The sequence below is a fragment of the Plutella xylostella genome, chromosome 2 (genome assembly GCF_932276165.1).
Source record: "Plutella xylostella chromosome 2, ilPluXylo3.1, whole genome shotgun sequence".
Taxonomy (NCBI): Eukaryota; Metazoa; Arthropoda; class Insecta; order Lepidoptera; family Plutellidae; genus Plutella; species Plutella xylostella.
The window spans coordinates 2,540,574-2,560,151 of record NC_063982.1 but is presented as its reverse complement, the minus strand read 5'-3'; the positions used below and the strand labels follow the sequence as shown (position 1 = coordinate 2,560,151).

The 19,578-nt window shown below is 38.2% G+C and overlaps 1 protein-coding gene across 11 annotated transcripts in view; it reads right to left on the bottom strand.

Moving 5' to 3' along the window:
• The window catches only part of LOC105388794 (phosphatidylinositol 4-phosphate 5-kinase type-1 alpha), a 72,695-nt gene that overhangs the window by 50,220 nt on the left and 2,897 nt on the right, over positions 1–19,578 (bottom strand). For all 11 annotated transcript variants that reach the window (XM_048630030.1, XM_048629903.1, XM_048630072.1 and 8 more), the window contains exons 3-5: positions 15,073–15,211; positions 2,779–2,876; positions 790–903 (exon numbers count right to left, since the gene is read on the bottom strand). In XM_048630030.1, coding sequence (XP_048485987.1) covers positions 790–903; positions 2,779–2,876; positions 15,073–15,211 — 351 coding nt within the window. The remainder of the gene's footprint in view (positions 1–789; positions 904–2,778; positions 2,877–15,072; positions 15,212–19,578) is intronic.

The window sequence follows — 19,578 nt, the reverse complement described above, 5'->3', positions numbered from 1 at the left end:
ACGGCCAAATGGGCGCCGTCACAATTGATTGCCATACGGGCTCGTTTAGTGGCATTTCTCATCACTTCAGTGAGAACTTCGGGCGAGAGATTCTAGCACTCGTGTCGAATGTTGTCCTTAAGGGCTTCCACAAATGAGAGCATCTTCCAATAGGGTGATTACTTTTGGCCAACCTTGTACTAGTGATTAGTAGCCAGCTAGACAGCTAATTATGAGTATTAGTAAAGTATTTTCTTTCCCCCTTATTCATAGAAAAGTTACAATACGTTTTAACTAATAAACTGTTTTGTCCCTCTCCGACAAAGAACAATTTGTTCTTTGACAGAGAGGGACAAAACAGTTTATTAGTTAAAACGTATTGTAACTTTTCTATGAATAAGGGGGTTTGTGTTTAAGTTGACAAAGTATAAAAAGGGAGATTTAGGTTTTTTTTTTAAATTAAGGCTTTTTTCTAAAGGATTTCTTAGAAAGGCTCGAGACTCGAGAAGATTCGAGAATTTGGGCTCGAGAATTCTCGAAGCTCGAGAACGAAAATAGGTCGAGAAATCAGAAACCCTAGTATGGACGTAGTATGTAAACTAACCAGCCTTTTTAAACGCACGACGCTTCAGTTAGTTAACTACGGTCCAAACGCCATGAATAACGAATGGTTGGCGACACACATTCATTCACTCATTAAAGCACGAACGACAAACGCTGCTTTCTTATGTTCCGTCGGTCGCGTTTTGTTTTTACCGACGCATTCTTGCAAAAAAGGCGCAGCCGGTAGGATACCAACACAAAACTCACCAGAAAATCGTCCGGCTGTATCCCGAACAGGTCCCTAAAGTACCGGAACGCGATCGGCGCGTACGTCTTGAACTTGAACTCGGAGTAGTGGTGCGCGGGCGTGTGGTTGCTGCCCTCGTGCGGGAAGTTGGTCGTCTCCACCGTCATGAGGTCCCGGATTCGAAGTCCGTTATTATAGTATGGATGTAGTATGTGTGATAAACAGCCTTATTAAACGCACGACGCTTCAGTTAGTTTACCAAGCTCGAAACGCCATTAATAACGAATGATTCCCGCGAACCGAAAGACAAACGCCGCTTCTTGACGCTGTTTAGATAGTCGTCATTTGTTTTTCATGTTTTATCGACGTTTAGTCAGTCGTGTTTTGTTTTTCCCGACGCTTTCTGTCAAAAATGGCGCAGCCGCTAGAAAAACTCACCAGAAAATCGTCCGGCTGTATCCCGAACAGGTCCCTAAAGTACCGGAACGCGATCGGCGCGTACGTCTTGAACTTGAACTCGGAGTAGTGGTGCGCGGGCGTGTGGTTGCTGCCCTCGTGCGGGAAGCTGGTCGTCTCCACCGTCATGAAGTCCTGCATGAGCGGGTCCCGGGTTCGACGTCCGTTATTATAGTATGGACGTAGTATGTGAAATAAACATTGGCGCTATTGAACGCACGACACTATAGTAAGTTAAATACGCTTCAAACGCCATTACCTAATAACGAATGATTCCCGCGAAACAAAAGACAAACGCCGCATTTTGTCGTATTTTGTTTTTCCGGTTTTTCCGACGTTTCGTCAGCCGTATTTTGTTTTTCCGGACGCATTCTGTCAAAAATAGCGCAGCTACTAGGATAACTTACCAGAAAATCGTCCGGCTGTATCCCGAACAGGTCCCTAAAGTACCGGAACGCGATCGGCGCGTACGTCTTGAACTTGAACTCGGAGTAGTGGTGCGCGGGCGTGTGGTTGCTGCCCTCGTGCGGGAAGTTGGTCGTCTCCACCGTCATGAAGTCCTGCATGAGCTGGTCCCGGGTTCGACGTCCGTTATTATAGCATGGACGTAGCTAGCGAAATAACCATAGGCGCTATTAAACGCACGACGCTTTAGTTAGTCACTAACGCTCCAAACACCATTAGGTAATAACGAATGATTCCCGCCAACCGATAGACAAACGCCGTTTTTTGTCGACGTATCGTTAGCCGTGAGTTATACGAAATAAACATTGGCGCTATTAAACGTCGACGCTGTTGCGAGTTAACTACGTTCCAAACGCCATTAATTACGAATGATTCCCGCGCAACGAAAGACAAACGCCGCTTTTTGTCGACGTTTCGTTAGTTGTGTTTTGTTTTTCCTGTTTTGTCGACGTTTCGTCAGCCGTGTTTTGTTTTTCCCGACGCATTCGTGTAAAAATGATGAAGCCGCTAGCAAAACTCACCAGAAAATCGTCCGGCTGTATCCCGAACAGGTCCCTAAAGTACCGGAACGCGATCGGCGCGTACGTCTTGAACTTGAACTCGGAGTAGTGGTGCGCGGGCGTGTGGTTGCTGCCCTCGTGCGGGAAGTTGGTCGTCTCCACCGTCATGAAGTCCTGCATGAGCGGGTCCCGGGTTCGACGTCCGTTATTATAGTATCGATGTAGTATGTGAAATAGCCATCGGCGCTATTAAACGCATGACGCTTTAGTTAGTTAAATACGCTCCAAACGCCATTAATAAAGAATGATGGGTGACAAATATTCATCCATCATTTCATGATTCCCGCGAAACGAAAGACAGACGCCGCTTTTTGTCGTGTTTTGTTTTTCCTGCGTTTTGTCGACGTTTTGTCAGTCGAGTTTTGTTTTCGGACGCAATCTTGCAAAAAAGGCGTAGCCGCTAGCAAAACTCACCAGAAAATCGTCCGGCTGTATCCCGAACAGGTCCCTAAAGTACCGGAACGCGATCGGCGCGTACGTCTTGAACTTGAACTCGGAGTAGTGGTGCGCGGGCGTGTGGTTGCTGCCCTCGTGCGGGAAGTTGGTCGTCTCCACCGTCATGAAGTCCTGCATGAGAAGGTCCCGCTCCGGTTTGGAGGCGAGGCCGCCGATTGCGTGCTGGATCCCTGCGGACGAAATCGGCAATTTAATAAAAGTTCAAGATGCGAAGGATCGCGATCGTTTGAACAAACATAAGGAGGCCTTTGCCCAGCAGTGGGACAAAAATTAGGCTATTAAAATAAATTTGTTTCTGTTTATTTATACCTGTACTATCTTTTTCCGCGAGCTTTGTTGTGCACTTCCATTTAAACCACTCTATCTGTTTGAAAAACTGCATCAAAATTCGCAGACAGACAGATGTAGTGTATATGCATTTTTTTTCATATAAGCAGTAAAATAGTGTCGTAGTAAAAATTTAGTGGAATCAATCTTTATCCGATGTCCAGAGATGACTTGATCCAAGTAGATAGTTGACCTACTATCATATTATATTACGTTATAGTAACATTACAATAGACCCATCCATGGTGTGCTATTACCATTAAAGAAACGTGACCATACATCTTCTCTCGCTGGAATCGAACCATGTACCCTTGGCACAATAATCACGATTACTAACCACTGCGCTCACAAAAACGAAAAGAGGAGGAAAGTATACAAAGCTACTCTTAATATCCTTCATTATAATACAGTAAATTGAATTCAAGGCAGAATTCGAGTAAGATAACTAATGACAGATACTGTCTTTCAGGAAATTACGTATTTCCTGGAAAGACAATAGTCTAGGTTCGTTTATAGATACAGCATCTCTGACCGAGCTCTCAAGGATACAGAGTATCTACTTCATATAATAATGCTATATTATTATAGAGAGGAAACATTTGTGTGTTTGTAAGTAACAACAACAGTCGAAAACTATTGAAACCGATTCCATGAATTTATTCACCATTATCGTGGTAATTTATCCCCTGTATGTCATAGGCTTTTTATCTTGGAATAAAGGACATTTTTATGGTGTGCTAGATCCATCCTAAACTAGCGGATCCTAAATCGGATTCATGTTTTTTTTTGCAAAAGCATTACTTATTTGTATCGGTCTTGTCTTGTACTCTAGGAAACACAAAAATGCTAATTTACTATCCATCTGCATGCATAGTAGTTTATATTTAAAAAGCCATATTTTAAGCCGTGGCTGTAAAACAGTCAAACATCCACCACATACGTACTGTATCTATTTTAGTCCTGTTTAAGCGAGAAAGGTCATGGCTATAGGAGAGGTCATGGGAATCTAGCATGTATTCCGTACATAATAGGGGCTATTGCTGTGTGTGAATCGTGTTTTTTGCTAAGGAAATTATATGTTTTATGGTGTAGATTTCGGTTTACCTAATATAATTACGAGTATACATACATACACATATTATGACTAGATAAGTCGTTTTTTTTTAAATAACTATGTAAGTATAAATGTTAACATTATTGCCTCAATGCAGAATTGATAAAAGTAAAATACACAGCAGTATAAATAGAGGCCTTTTTACTTTTAAAAGTCTTCTTAGCCTGTCGATGGTTAGGGTTTGCCACCATTTGTATAAAAAACACGCACAGTCCAACACGCAGTAAACGCATCTACGTGGGTTCACGCGTTCACGCAACACGCAATCTGAGAACCGCCTAAGGGCTTGAACACAAAACTACGATGCGACGTCGCATCGCAAAAAACTGCGACAGAAATCAAGCATTTGCCCTGAAAAACTGTCAAAACCGTCGCAGTTTTTTGCGATGCGACATCGCAGTTTTGTGTACAAGCCCTAAAAGGGTATTCCCCGGATACATTTCATTCTTTGTATCACAATTTCGCCGGCAACAGGAAATGCCGACAAAATTCATTTGCTAATTGTGGTTCTACCTTTTTTGGCATAAGATTTATTTGCCTAATCTCGTATTGCATAGTAACGTTTGGTCAATGTCTCGTTACGCCGAAAATCGTATGGCATAAATCTCGTTTAGTAAAAAGTTATTTCGCATAACATTGTTTAGCCTAATAATGGTATGGCCAAATCTTGAATAGCCTAATAATAATGTCCTCCTAGCCGAATTTCGACCACGGCGGCCAATCTCAATTGAGATCAGCCATCTACGCAGGAGTAGATTATAGTGCCCAAGTGTGTGCGCAGTACACAGGAGCACTCTCTGTTCCATCACTCTCATAGCCCAATGGGACGGATTGACCGACACGACTGGAGAGAGCTAGGCGCAGGACCGACTGCTTTACATGCCCATCCGACAGCATGGATCGTTTCACTGTTTCGGACATCAGGTGATCAGCCTTCTATGTCCTAACCAAACTTAGAACCACAATTTAGAAACACAAATTGATGGTCCCACCCGGGAACCGAACCCGGGACCTCTGGGCCATGAAGCGAAGCTTCTACCACTAGACCACAGAGGCAGTATGAATAGCCTAATAATGCTATAGCATAGGTTTATTAGGTTTATACAAAGTAATAATATTCGTTTGGCTTTAACTTTGACGGAGCGTCTCCCTACATAGCGCAAACTGGTGCCTTGTATTGTTTCCGCTGTTTGGAAAACGCTCCGCTCCGCTTCGCTGCGCTCCGCTTTGGTGTTGATGAACATGTGCACCTAACACGCTCCTCCTCGCTTTGCTCGTCGTCGCACCTATTTTTAGGTTTCGATCTCATGGGGTTTGTTATAATTATATTGGTCGTTAACTTTCGATTTTTTGATCATACAATATCGTGATTTTCGGGATGTAGGAGAAAAATACCACAATTTGTACATTTACTACATACTTAATATATTATTTATTAAGATAAAATTACGAGAAACAAGATTATACAAAGGTATAGACGAACATAAATTTGAGCAAACGAAACTTAGGTGTTTAAAGATTGTGCCTAAAGAGTTTTAGACGAAACGAGCCTTATGCCACATAAGTCTTGGCAAAGTGATGGTTATGCGAAATGAGCGGAACCCGCTAATTGTATTTTGGCCGGAATTCAAAACGCTTTCTTTAGACACTAAGTTTATTATTTATTGTTGTATGAATTTCAGGTTTACCTCAATGGCCGAAGGAGGCACAGGATCGGGACCGGTGGTCAATTTATAAGGAGGCCTTTGCCCAGCAGTGGGACACTAACCAGGCTACATAAAAAAAAAAAAAAAAAAATGAATTTCAGGTATGTTTCCAGGAATAGTAAATAATTTATTTCGATGGAGGTATAAATTTAATCACTTTATCTTTGTCTTAAACACTACCTAAAATGTAAGGGCCTTACCACAAACTGTATTTTGGCAGGTATTCAAAACGCTTTCTTTAGACACTAAGATTATTATTTATTGTGGTATGAATTTCAGGTATGTTTTCAGGAATAGTAAACAAATTATTACGATGGGGGTATAAATTTACACCTAATGATCGCATCCAGTGGCGTGCTTTGGGAGAGGCCTACGTCCAGCAGTGGACTGCTATAGGCTGATGATGATGATAAATTTACGTAAAATTTAATTATCTGTGTATTAAACACTACCTAAAATGTAAAGTTAGGTTTAGTTTAAAACTTAAAAGTAGACAGATCTGTGACGATGTTATGAATAAAACGGCTAAAAATGGTCGTGAGAAAAATAAATAAATGCTAATAAACTCCGTATTGTATTATAAATACACGTTTACAAGAAAACTCATGAGTACAATCGGGGAATGGTTAAGTTGCCTACCTACCAATAAACTAACCGACGCAGAAAAAAACGAAAATCCAATCAACTGTTTGGGAGCTACCACAGACAGATACACACGCACAGATACACAGACACATTAAACTTATAACACCCCAATTTTCTGTTGAGGGTTAAAAATAGCGAATTGTTGATTTCCCCGATGGTACATAGGAGTAGTTTTTGGGAACCAGCAACAAAAGCTGAGAAATCTTGTATTATTTTAGTATTTAAAACATTTGACCTTGTGTTATAGGTGTCTAATCTAAATATTTCGCCTTTAAAGGGTGTCCCGTGGGAATTCTGGGATAAACTCCAAACCTACTGAACCGATTCAGTAATTATCTCACTAATATTTACACCAGCATTATAGCTGACTACTCCTCTATCGTGAGTGCTATCTAGGCTACTAAGTACTAACACTTAAAATGATGCGAAGCTCGCACAATATAGCTACCACCAAACATTTGCAATCTACAAAATGAAAATCTACAACAAGGAGACATCCTCAACCTCAACAAAACAAATGAATCGTAACATCCTTCGCAAATTTATACCAATCGAAACCGTGAATATATACATTTAAATAAAACAAGCGAATGTGCTCAAAATCAGCCAACTTCCGGTGTCATAGGAAGTGGCTGTTCGCAAGGCCATCAGAGGCGCGAGCATAGGATTCGATACTATTTTCGAATCTACACGAAGGGTCGCTTTTACCAAACGCTAAACGTATTTAAATCAAATTTTAAATACATTTTGTACTAACTGACAGACTTATGACCGGCTACTAAATACGTTTAGCGTTTGGTGAAATTCCACCTAACATGGAAAAAACAAATGCCACTTTTGGAACTAACAAATTTGCCTTACATTTTGACAGTGACATTTGACGATACGCAACGTAAACGGAGGTTTCGAATCCTGTGCTCGGGCAACAGCTCGTTATCGGCGAAGTCAAAAGGCATTGCCCTGTGTGATTTTTATTAACCTTACACCGAAAACACATATGGGGTTATAGGTTAGTGTGATCTGTTGAAAATATGTACATTGTTTTCGGTCTCTGGGTCGGTGCAGGCTTCGAAGCTACATACTAGTAGAGTAGATGTAGTTTTATTGCATATTCGTATTCTAAATCGCTCTCATGCTTGATAATTTATGTACACTCACGAGCAATGAAATAGTTCCACTTACAATATGATGACACCATAATTATGACCCCTAATTATTTAAAACATTTCATTCAGAATTTGATCTATACCTTGTTTCACGGGGAAATACACAGTGTTGCCATTAGCGTACATTTTACACATTTGACGTACTATTTTAGCCTCCCATGTGTAATGTGTATATAATTGGTCCATGTAATGTACCATTTAAACTTAACTTCCAATATCATGATTATCATGTGTAAAATCTTTGTTTATGGACTATTTTACGTATTTTTTTTGGAATCGCAGCAAAAAAATTATTAACCACAATTAGTTACGATTTTGATTTTCTTGTATGATTATTTTCTCAACCAATATGATTATTACATGATTACAATGAGTATAAGTATATCATACATAAAACTGCGGGGTACCTACTCTGAAGGTTTTAGGACATTGTAACACTTTTTAAAATGCTATAATAAATATAGGTACGTTTCTCACGACTAAAATCTATTAAAATATAGTACTTCTGCTGACGAGCAGGTGCGAAAGAGCTGGAAAAGCTAAATTGAGTGATTTTAGTAAAAAAAACAGCTCATGTACGGTTTTAACCCTAAATGTACGTTTTCAGCGCTGGATATGTGCGTTTTGAGAACTCCGTTGCGGCAACACTGGAAATACATCTGACATATCTTTTCACGTGAAACAAGGTATATTCTGATGCGCTGCAAGACAGTTTTTTTTGTGCCTCAAATATATTCAACGAATGTAGAGATACTGATATTATTATTTTCAATAAGAAAAAACTATATGCAGACATTGCCATCTTGATATTTTTTTAGGTCCCGTTTCGTATTCTATTCACGCAAGTGCTAGATTTGGCCGCCACCCAACTTACACACTTACATATTACAATCTTTCCTTGTTACACAGGAATGATACGTACAGAAGTAAAGCCTGTTACAATTCTAGTAAGACCAATGAGTAACAAACTCTGTCCTCTTAAAAATTCTGTCACAGATATAGGTACATATTCACTGGAAAAACATCGCTTTCAAGGAACAAATTGTTAAAATACTTTATGGATTTTATATTAAAAATAGCTTTTCCGTCCGAGCTTCACATTCTTTTGAAAGGGTTTCCCGTGGGAATTACGGGATAAAATATAGCCTATACAACTGAGTGATAATTTAAATAATTTTATTACATTTATTGAAATTACTTTGAGTAGTTTTGACCTCATTCATTATAAACATACATTACTTACACACAAAAATCTATCCTCTTTATAATATTAGCCCCACAGTTTATTTAGCTTATATACTTATAAGCTTTACTTCTGCCCCTGCGTACAGTGAGTGAGACAGTCGCTTATGAATGGAATATTTCGACTGCCGACCTCGGATCAGACATTGCATGTATTTCGCGACTTCGTGAATGTTTCAACTGTATTAGCCATTCTGGTTTTACGCTGACGTCTTTTCGGCTTTTTGGAAGGACTCTTTCTCTTTCTGTCCAGCTTTTATTTTAGCATTCAGACGAGCTTGAAAGAGTTCCAGTGACTATAGCACCAAACTACTACTAATAAAAAAAGGCAAGCTTAATGATGCCGTCTGCAATATTGCAGTAAATTTAACAGCGCATTACAATATTACTAGCTAAAAACGTAAATATTATGTTCAAATACGATGTTTGAAATAGTTGGGGTAGTTTGGTGTATAACACTACAAAACACTGTCCTCGACCTTCCTCAACCAGCAATCCAAGACCTATCCAAGGTCACATTACATCCATTCATGAAACCACTGAAACTGAAAACAGGTTCTTAATCGAACCGAGAAGTGAATACGAAAAGGCGAATTATCTGAAACCGGTTTTGTTAAAATTATCTTCAGTGTTACGATAGGTTAGTTAGAATTTAGTATAGAACTTCAGAGGACAAAAAAAAAATATAGGATAAAAAGTGAATACAAAAATATAGGTATCCTAACTAATATTATAAATGCGAAAGTAACTGTGTCTGTCTGTCTGTCTGTTACTCTTTCACGCCAAAACTACTGAACGGATTTGAATGAAATTTGGTGTACATACGGTCTAGACCCTGGGAACGAACATAGGCTACTTTTTATCCCGGAATTCCCACGGGAAAACTTTTTAAGGCGAAGCGAAGCGCGCGGGAACAGCTAGTAGGTCATATAACAGAAATTAATTGAATTCAATTCGAGTGTAATAGACTAATTAAATCGTGAAAAACAAATCTATAGCTTTTGGCTATGTATTCGGTTTTAGAGTAAAGGTGAGTGTGAAATTAGTAAATTAACTAAATGTTGCGTGTTCTGGAGTGGAGACTTCGACTAGGTAAACGTAGTGTGGGACGCCCTCCGGCTAGATGGATTGACGACTTGCTAAAGGTGGCTGGTTATGGTTGGATGCGGAAAGCTATAGATTGCATCCAGTGGCGTGCTTTAGGAGAGGCCTACGTCCAGCAGTGGACTGCTATAGGCTAATTATGATGATGATGAAATTTTGCATAGAAAATCATAGTTGCTCTCGATCTTTTCACTAGCCGTTTTCATTATAGGATCTTCTTTATGTACAAGTATCACAATTACAAATGCCTAGCGTTGAATGCAACCAGCGGTAATGCTCGTCCTTGACAACCGCATTATAACTCATCTGTTAACAATTTGCATTAATACCTAACAGAACTTGTACACATTCCGCAACGGCGATACGGTTCGCAACATATATTGTATGTGAGTAAAAAAGTTAATAATATATGTACACGGAAAGGGTGGACTTGCGAGACATTAGGTAATTGCGTGGAAGCGTGTTAAAACGTTGCTTTTTAGATTAGAGTATCTCCGTTTGTAAAGAAAACACGCACAGGCCAACAGAAAACGCATCTATTATACGTGAGTTCACGCAACACGCAAAACGCAGAGTGATGTGGGGCAGTGTGAGAAACACCTATGCATCTTATGCAGGGTGCTGCAAAAAGGGAAAGAGTTTTTTTTTCGTGATCTTCCAAAACTTGTAGAACAAAAGTTGTTCAGAATGACCCCCTGAGTAACCCCCTTTCGACTTTGTATACCCTTTTGGCAACACCCTGTACCTATACAGTTTTCGATACAAAATGTTAGTTTTCGAGGCGTCAACTAAATAAATGTATGAGTCACTATCATCTCACACAAATTGGATGATTTGAAGAGTAATATTTTCAAACAGCAACTAAAAGTAAACAGATGTGTGTATACACAGGGTGTTTCGTTATCAATGTTATCACGATAGTGAATGAAACCGTAACTGAAGTTAGGCCGTATTATACACATTAATAGGTCAGTTTTGACAGATGTGAAATGTGTGTATCAAATTATTAGCTGGCCCGGCGAACTTCATACCGCCTCTTACCCTACCCAACTACCCTATTATACCGCGATTTGCCATAAATACGACACGGTATATGTTTATCGACTTCGATAACGTACCCGTGCCGTGGGGCGTGATAACAGTTTTAAATCTGTCAGAAGCTGACTTTGATTGTGATTGGCTAATGAGTAATTAACCACACAGGATCTTTGAGATTTAAAACGATAGCCATCGCAGGAATACTATACAATAAGCTGCCTGTGGCCTAAGGGGTCACTCTCTCGAACGAGAATTGTCACGCAATCGGCACTCTTAATACAACGATTATTATTTTATTATTAAGCTTATATGTATTGTATGGGTTCCGCTCATCTGGCATAATCTTTATTGACCAAAACTCATTTCGCATAACTCGTATGGTCTAAACTTTTTTGGCCGAACCATCACTTTGCCAAGACTTATGTGGCATAAGGCTCGTTTCGTCTAAAACTCTTTAGGCACAATCTTTAAACACCTAAGTTTCGTTTGCTCAAATTTATGTTCGTCTATACCTATGTATAATCTTGTTTCTCCTAATGTTATCTTAATAAATAATATATTAAGTATGTAGTAAATGTACAAATTGTGGTATTTTTCTCCTACATCCCGAAAATCACGATATTGTATGATCAAAAAATCGAAAGTTAACGACCAATATAATTATTACAAACCCCATGAGATCGAAACCTAAAAATAGGTGCGACGACGAGCAAAGCGAGGAGGAGCGGTTAGGTGCACATGTTCATCAAAACCAAAGCGGAGCGCAGCGAAGCGGAGCGGAGCGTTTTCCAAACAGCGGAAACAATACAAGGCACCAGTTTGCGCTATGTAGGGAGACGCTCCGTCAAAGTTAAAGCCAAACGAATATTATTACTTTGTATAATCCTAATAAACCTGTGCCATAGCATTATTAGGCTATTCAAGTTTTGGCCATACCATTATTAGTCTAAACAATGTTATGCGAAATAACTTTTTACTAAACGAGATTTATGCCATACGATTTTCGGCGTAACGAGACTTTGACCAAACGTTACTATGCAATACGAGATTAGGCAAATAAATCTTATGCCAAAAAAGGTAGAACCGTATTGTATACCAACTAGTTTTAAGTCTTTTTTTTGAAAAGATGGCTCAGGAGTTTCTTGCCTCCGTTCTTCTCCTTAGACAGAAAGAGCTCCCTTATCCGAACGGAGAGTAATTTGTAAAAATTGACGTTCATCAGAAAATTTTATATTTGTACGATGAATAAAAAATTTTGACTTTGACGAGATAGAGCCGTGGTTAGCGCATTTCCGAAGCTTCGGAGCTCTGCGTTAACCACGGTTCTATCTCGTTGTATTAAGCGTGCAGATTGCTTGACAACTCTCGTTCGTTCGTTCGTCGATTCATACAGTGACCCCCCAGTACCAACACAAACATTGTCAGTAAACATTATGTTGCATTGTACACGATATGTTTGTGACGCGTGTGGTATGACTCAGTGCGTTTTCCTGAATCTTTGTGTGAGATGTGATAAATGTCCACGCTTTGGTGTAATGCTGCTTCAATTGGTTATTTTGTGTCTGTGGTATGGTACTCGTTGGTTTCTATAGTAAACAGTAGTAGGTTTCCATTTCTAGCCCTGTAGATGTTTACTACGAAAACAAAAAGGTCCATAATGTTCTAATTTAATGTGTAATACCTGTGTAAAACTTATGGATGCTATAAATGACCGAGTACTGAATAGTAGATTAACGCGTAGGTATTTGTAATTTGTAATAGTCCTAGAAGTTGTTTTTCGTAAGAGTGACCCTCTGATCTATTGGTATTTCCAACATACGTTTAGTCTGGCAATCATTATTAAAATTATTCTAATAAAAAACCTAGGTATCAGCAAAACTCGTTTGGTTATTTTCGTAGAAAAAGTACATTATGTGTAATTTGGAAACATGGATTGTATATGTTTTATTTCTAACCTTTTCGTTTGGATTTTAAATGTGGAAACAACGGGACTACAGACGTAGTTTTGTAATCAATCCCTAAAGCCTTTATCTCACAATACCTTTCTTACAACTAGCATCATGGTGACTCTTAGTATATTGTGTTTGTAACTTCCACTCTAAGAAGAAGTAGATTCCTAACATCAACCCAACCAACGTTAAAAACCCCGGCATTCAACACTAAAAGTCGCATAACTTTTAAACCACTGAACCGATTTTCACGAAACATGTCTAAGAACAGTCGCGGTAACATTACCTGTGACCCTAAAAAAAGAAAAAGAAAATTAGTTGAGCCGTTTAAAGAGATACTCTACGACAGACAGATACACACACCCACAGACACGTTGTCAACGTGACGTTATATCACCCCTCTTTGCCGTCGGGTGTCAAAATCAACAACACACACTCACCAAGCACAGAGAAAATCGAACGTTACCTTTAAATCGACAACCAATCATCATCTCTGCCACCGTACATCGAGGTTACTGTGCCGACCTTGCTTTATACAGTGCTCCAAAATTGATAATGCGCATAGAAATCTTTGACAGATCGGTTGTTTTCGATTATGTGACACATGATATTAACTCCTATTTCTTTCGAACAAGGTGCAAAATGCAAGTGTTTTTTCTAAGGCTCTTACGATTTAATGATTCAGGTGTGAAGATCTGCATGTGCATTATTAATTTTGGACAACTGTACATATATTTAATACCCCATCCACACGCTCGGCGAACAATGGCAAACAGCAAACAGCAAACACTGACGTGTGGATGGGTGTTTGTCGTTGTTTGCCTGTTTGTGTTTGTGTTCGCCAGTGTTCGGCATCGGTGTCGGTTTTTCTTGCCAGATCAAAGGATGTTCGGCAAACAGTTCGCTACGTATCCAGACGTCTGGCAGCGGTCAGTATGCGCGCTAGCATTGCGGGAGGCGGACGTATCAACTTGCTACACTTTTTCGTTGGCGCGCATTTTTTTTAATGTATGTTCACCGATTACTCCGCCGTTTATGAACCGATTTTGAAAATTCTTTTTTTTTGTATTTGGTTGAGCTCCCAAGTGGTCCCATTTTTTTTCAGAATTTTATCTCACCCCTAAGGGTAAAGGGGTAAAAACAGGGTATGAATTTCCATTTTGGACACAACATATTAACCGATTCTAATGAAATTAAAAACATAAATATAGTTCTTGTAACAAAAAAATATGATGGTGACCTTGAGCTGGAGCGGTGGTAGCTCAGTCGGGTAAGCGCCCGCTTCTCACGCCAGAGATGCGGGTTCGAATCCCGGCGCTGACATGTGAGTTCTTTTCTGAATTTAAGTACAATGTATACCATCGCTCTTACGGTGAAGGAAAACATCGTGAGGAAACCTGCATATCTAGATTTAGCACATCTAGATTATGTGAACCCACCAACCCGCAGTGGACCAGCGTGGTGGGAAATGGTCCAAGCTTAGGAAGGCAGTTTAGACCTTGGGGATATGCACAAAGGTTCCACTCGAGAGAGCCAGGTGCAGGTACTGACACCCCCACAGAGAATAGAATAGAATAGACCTTGAGCTGATCTGATGATGGAAACGGAAGGCAGTCAAGGGAACTCCTCAACGGTAGGCATATAGCAACTACCTCGTGTTTAGGCTTGAATGATTCGTATTGATTAGTAGGACTTTTTGGTATCATTTGCATCTTACTTTTGATTAAAAATTATTGCAAATAAACTAAAAACTATAATACGTATAAAATAATAATTAAAAAGAAGTTTTTAATTTTTTTTTTAATTATTATTATTATCCCATCATCGTCTTTGCTTTCTTCTTATTTTCCTTTTTTCTTTCTCTTGCTTTAATTTCTATAATAAAAATATGTCAACCCGAAAGTAATAGCTCGTCGTCCGCCGTGTTTGCCGGTTCGGAATGTTATGAGCGTTCGCCGAGCATGTGGATGGCTGTTTGTGTTCGGTGATTGTGGTTGGTGTTTGTGACTTTGTTTGCTGTTTGCCGTGTTTGTGACAAACAGCAAGCGTATGGATGGGGCTTAAGAAGCACTCACCAAGCTGTATGGAGCCCATGATCTGCGACGACTGTATCTTCTTGTAGGTGATCTCGCCGCCCTCGCCCACTCGCCGGTGCCCGATCTTGCGGTCCGACTTGTGCACCTTGCTGATGGCGCCCAGCGGGCCCACCGCCGGCTGCGGGTGGAAAGAGTTTGTTAAATATGCAACATATACTTCATAGCCTAATAAAATATAGGTAGATCTTGACACAGATACACAGACAGGACCTCTCCTCCGTTAACCTAAAGGAAGGAGGACACGGTGCAACGCAGTGAAGGCCTTAAAAGCAGAATTAAGGACGCGTATTAAACGCTTTTAATCCAAAATTTTGATAGTGATATGTTTGGTATAAAGGACCCTGAGTCATCAGTGAAGATCGCAACAATGTATCTTTGGTATATAGGTATTTCTTCCAAGTTGTTAGGAGAGGACCTATCCGGCTTAGAAAGAAGTGGTGGGTATGGATTTGCACAATTGCAAAAGCCTGAAAATAACCATAGGCTCCCTTATATTCCGGAAATCCAACGAGATAATCTGAGTTGTGTCCTGACGACGCGACGTTGGTTGTAAGTATCTCCGTTTGTTAATACAAATAAAACACGCACAGTCCAACACACAGAAAACGCATTTACGTGTCATGCGTTTAAACAATGCATGTAGCAGGCATGTAGCTTGATACGGGGCAGTGTGACAACAGCCTTAGCTTGGCTTTTGAAAACTTTTGAGGGGCAAATATCTAATCGAACATAAATCAAAATTTACTTAACCATATTCGTTAGTCTTTTGGTTTTCTACAAACCTGTTTTATACTATTTTTGATACGTTACTAGTTTATTTAGAAACTGACAATAGGTCAGCCAGTGACTTACAAACAATAATTATTAATGTAGGTGAGGCGTGCGCTTATCAATTAGAAATAAGTGAAAGTTGTCCGCCGTATTTCAAAGTTAAGGGTCAAAGTAAAGTTTCTTTGCTTATATTATTATTAATAAAATCTTGGTTTTAATAACTTCAGTGTGAGAATTGGCTATTATTTCGTTACTACGCTACATGGAGTGTTGCCAAAATACGTTTTTGCCATATTGTAATACTTATTTGTTAGTAAAGTAGGAAATACATTTTAGGATGCTTAATACGTGACAGATAAATGTATTATTTTTATAAGTTTATAATAGAGATAAATAACAATAGTTTCGACTGTATAATTAAAAGTAAGTTAGGGTAAATTCAAATCCATTCAAAAATTGATTGAACATAGTCCTCTCCGAAAGGACGCAAGAAAACTCTGTCCTCGGCCTTCCTCATGCTGCCATTACCGGCTACATTTACGCATAATGTCTCGAATGCCGTAAGTTCAAAAGCCTAGTGCTAACGCATCAGCCATGCAAGCTTTGACCAAATTAGTCAGGTCAATGACTCAAAACTTAATGAGGTCTGAGTCACACAACTCATTTAGATAATAAATAGCGCTTTGTGTGTGTCCCTAAGCACGTGTAGCATCGTATTACCTAAATACTTATCCCCGTTTTTATATATATGTATAACTTACAAAGGGTTTGTAGGATGTTTGTCTGGCTGTATTCCCAGTTTACGTCACTGTTCGTCCATTACTAGGAGAAAAACTAACAAACTTACAACGGCATACTAAACCTTAGATACTCAGCTAGGTCTGTCATTGGCGGACAGTTTTCCTACTGGAGACACAGTATAAATCAGCTTGATACATACATTTCTGATATTTGTGTCAGTCAAAAAGAAAAATTATTTCGTGTGGTTTCTCACTAACTTTAAAATTCTCTACACCCCCTTTCTGAGCTATGATCTCCTAGTTTAGAAGTTAATTTGTGGAAAAAAATATAGGTACTATGTTTTGTAAATTATTGAAAATTTTAACAAGGTTTTTATGGAAACCGTTAGTAAGTTTAAAAAACTAGCCTTGACATTTACGAAAAAAACATTATGTAAAATGCTTCGCTAATTAACCAGCTAAATTCCACTCTTTATCGAGAAAATAAAATGTTATTTTACTGCTTCGAAATATTTACTGCTGAGAACAATAACAATTCTTGATAATGAGTAAATAACTTTTTTCCCATTCCATTTACTCAGAACTCAAAGCCGTAGGCAAACAGCAGATTACAAATTCTACTTGAGTTATTTGAGTGAACAAAATAAAACATAGTTTTCAGGGAAAACATTAAATCTACTTACCTAATAGGAACTAAAATAACAAGTCGAAATAAATGTATTTTCTTTCTTAAATTCACTGTCTTTTTTTATATTAATGATCTGTTTCTGAAGAACAAAAGAAAAGTAGGTGAATAAGAAACATATTTATAAAAATGATGATTACAAATTGATTACCATTATGATTACATTGGCCATCGTTGACATGTCCAAGTTACTTTCAATGATTTTATATAGTAACATTATGGAACCTCAATGGCAGGTGGAACTTTTTCATTGCTCGTAAGTAACTTGGTTAAAGTTCAAAGTCAAAGTCAAAGGCATTTATTTGCTGAATATAGGTTACATAGGTGATAATAATTATATTAAAGGTTGCTTAGCTATACTCTACCCGAAAGGGTTTGCAAAATTTAAAATATTAACAATATAATTTTTATACAATTCATGAAATTAGGCTTAAGTAGTAAAAAAAAATATCAATGCTATCTTACAACTCACACTGGGTACATATTTAACATTAATTTATAAGGAACCCTAGGCACAGCCACAAGGAAGGAAACTAAAGTTTGTCTTGGAGAAATTCACTAAGGCTATAATAGGCTTTTCCAATGAGAAGTTGTGACAGCCTTTTTTTAAACAAATGAACAACTTCTATTTCCCTAATACTATTCGGCAGATGGTTATATACTATGGGCGCCATTCCAAATATGCTTTTTTATTATATAAAGCTGTTGAGCGACTCGCAGCACTGATCTTATTTTTATATCTTGCAATGTTAAATTGGCCAAATAAATCATTGTTCGTTTTTACAAATAGCGCTATCTCTAAAATATATAATGACGGCAATGTGAATAATTTTTGTTTTATAAAATGGGGTTTGCAGGTATCTGTAGATTTCAGTTTACAAATTGATCTGATGCACCTTTTCTGAGCCTTGAAGGCATTTGTCTTATCCGTAGAGTTACCCCAGAAAATTAGGCCATACCTCAGAGCAGACACAACATATGCATGATATGCAGCTAAGACTGCTTTTTGACCGACAACTTTGGAAAGCATGTGTAAAGCATAAGAAAATGACTTCAATTTAGAACAGACCTTTTCTATGTGGATTTTCCATGTCAAATGAGAATCTATATATAGACCTAAAAATTTTGTGGAATCAATATTATTAATATTTTTATTATTGTATTTAATTTCAAGTTTATCTAATTCTGGAATATGATTGTAATTATTTTTAAATATCATTATGTTCGATTTGTCAATATTAATTAAAAGATTATTTGATGTCAACCACTCAATCACATGCGATAGTGTACTTGTAATGTCAGATTCCAATGCAATTACATTATTATTTTTAAATAAAACTGTGCTGTCGTCAGCAAATAATACCATTGTATTCTTAGTTTCTTTAGGCAGGTCGTTTATGTAGACCAAAAATAGCAGAGGCCCAATAACACTACCCTGGGGTACGCCATATTTGATAGATCTATCATCAGAAACGTACTTTTGGAGAGTTCTATTATCTTGACTTAGTCTTGTTACTACCGTTCTCTGCTTCCTGTCGCTCAAATATGATTTAATGAGATTTAAAACATTACCTCTAACTCCATAAGCTTGTAACTTCCTTAATAGAATCGAATGGTTCACATAATCGAAAGCCTTTGTCATGTCCATATACAAAGCTACTGTTAATATTCTTTTATCCAATGATGTGACCACGTCGGACAAAAAATCGTATAGAGCTAAATTTATGTTTTTGTTTTTCCTAAATCCCTTTTGTTCCGGTGCAAAGATATCGTTTTTCTCAAAATAAGAGTACAGACAATTATAAATAACTTTTTCAAAGATCTTAGCAAATATAGGTATAAGAGCAATTGGTCTGTAGTAGGCCATGTTCTCCTTGTCTGTATTTTTAAACATTGGTTTAATAATAGATGTTTTTAATTTTTTTGGGAATGTGCCTTGTTCTATGCATAAGTTCATGATGAAGCTTAATACAGGTGATATAATTTCAGAAACATACTGAATAACTTTAGTGCAAATGTCATCGAAACCGGTACTACTTTTGTTTTTAAGATTTTTTATTATTTTATTTATATCATAGGTAGTAGTAGGGCTCATAAAAATTGAGTGAACACTGGAACAAGTTTTTAATGTAGCAGGATTGTTAGGCTCAGTAATTGGCTTAATTTGTTCAATGTAAAAATCATTAAAAGCCTTAGCAATTTCTTGAGGATCGTCAATAATCTTGTTGTCAGATTTGATTTGCTTTATGTCCTCAATAGATTGTTTATACTTGTCTTTATTGATTATGT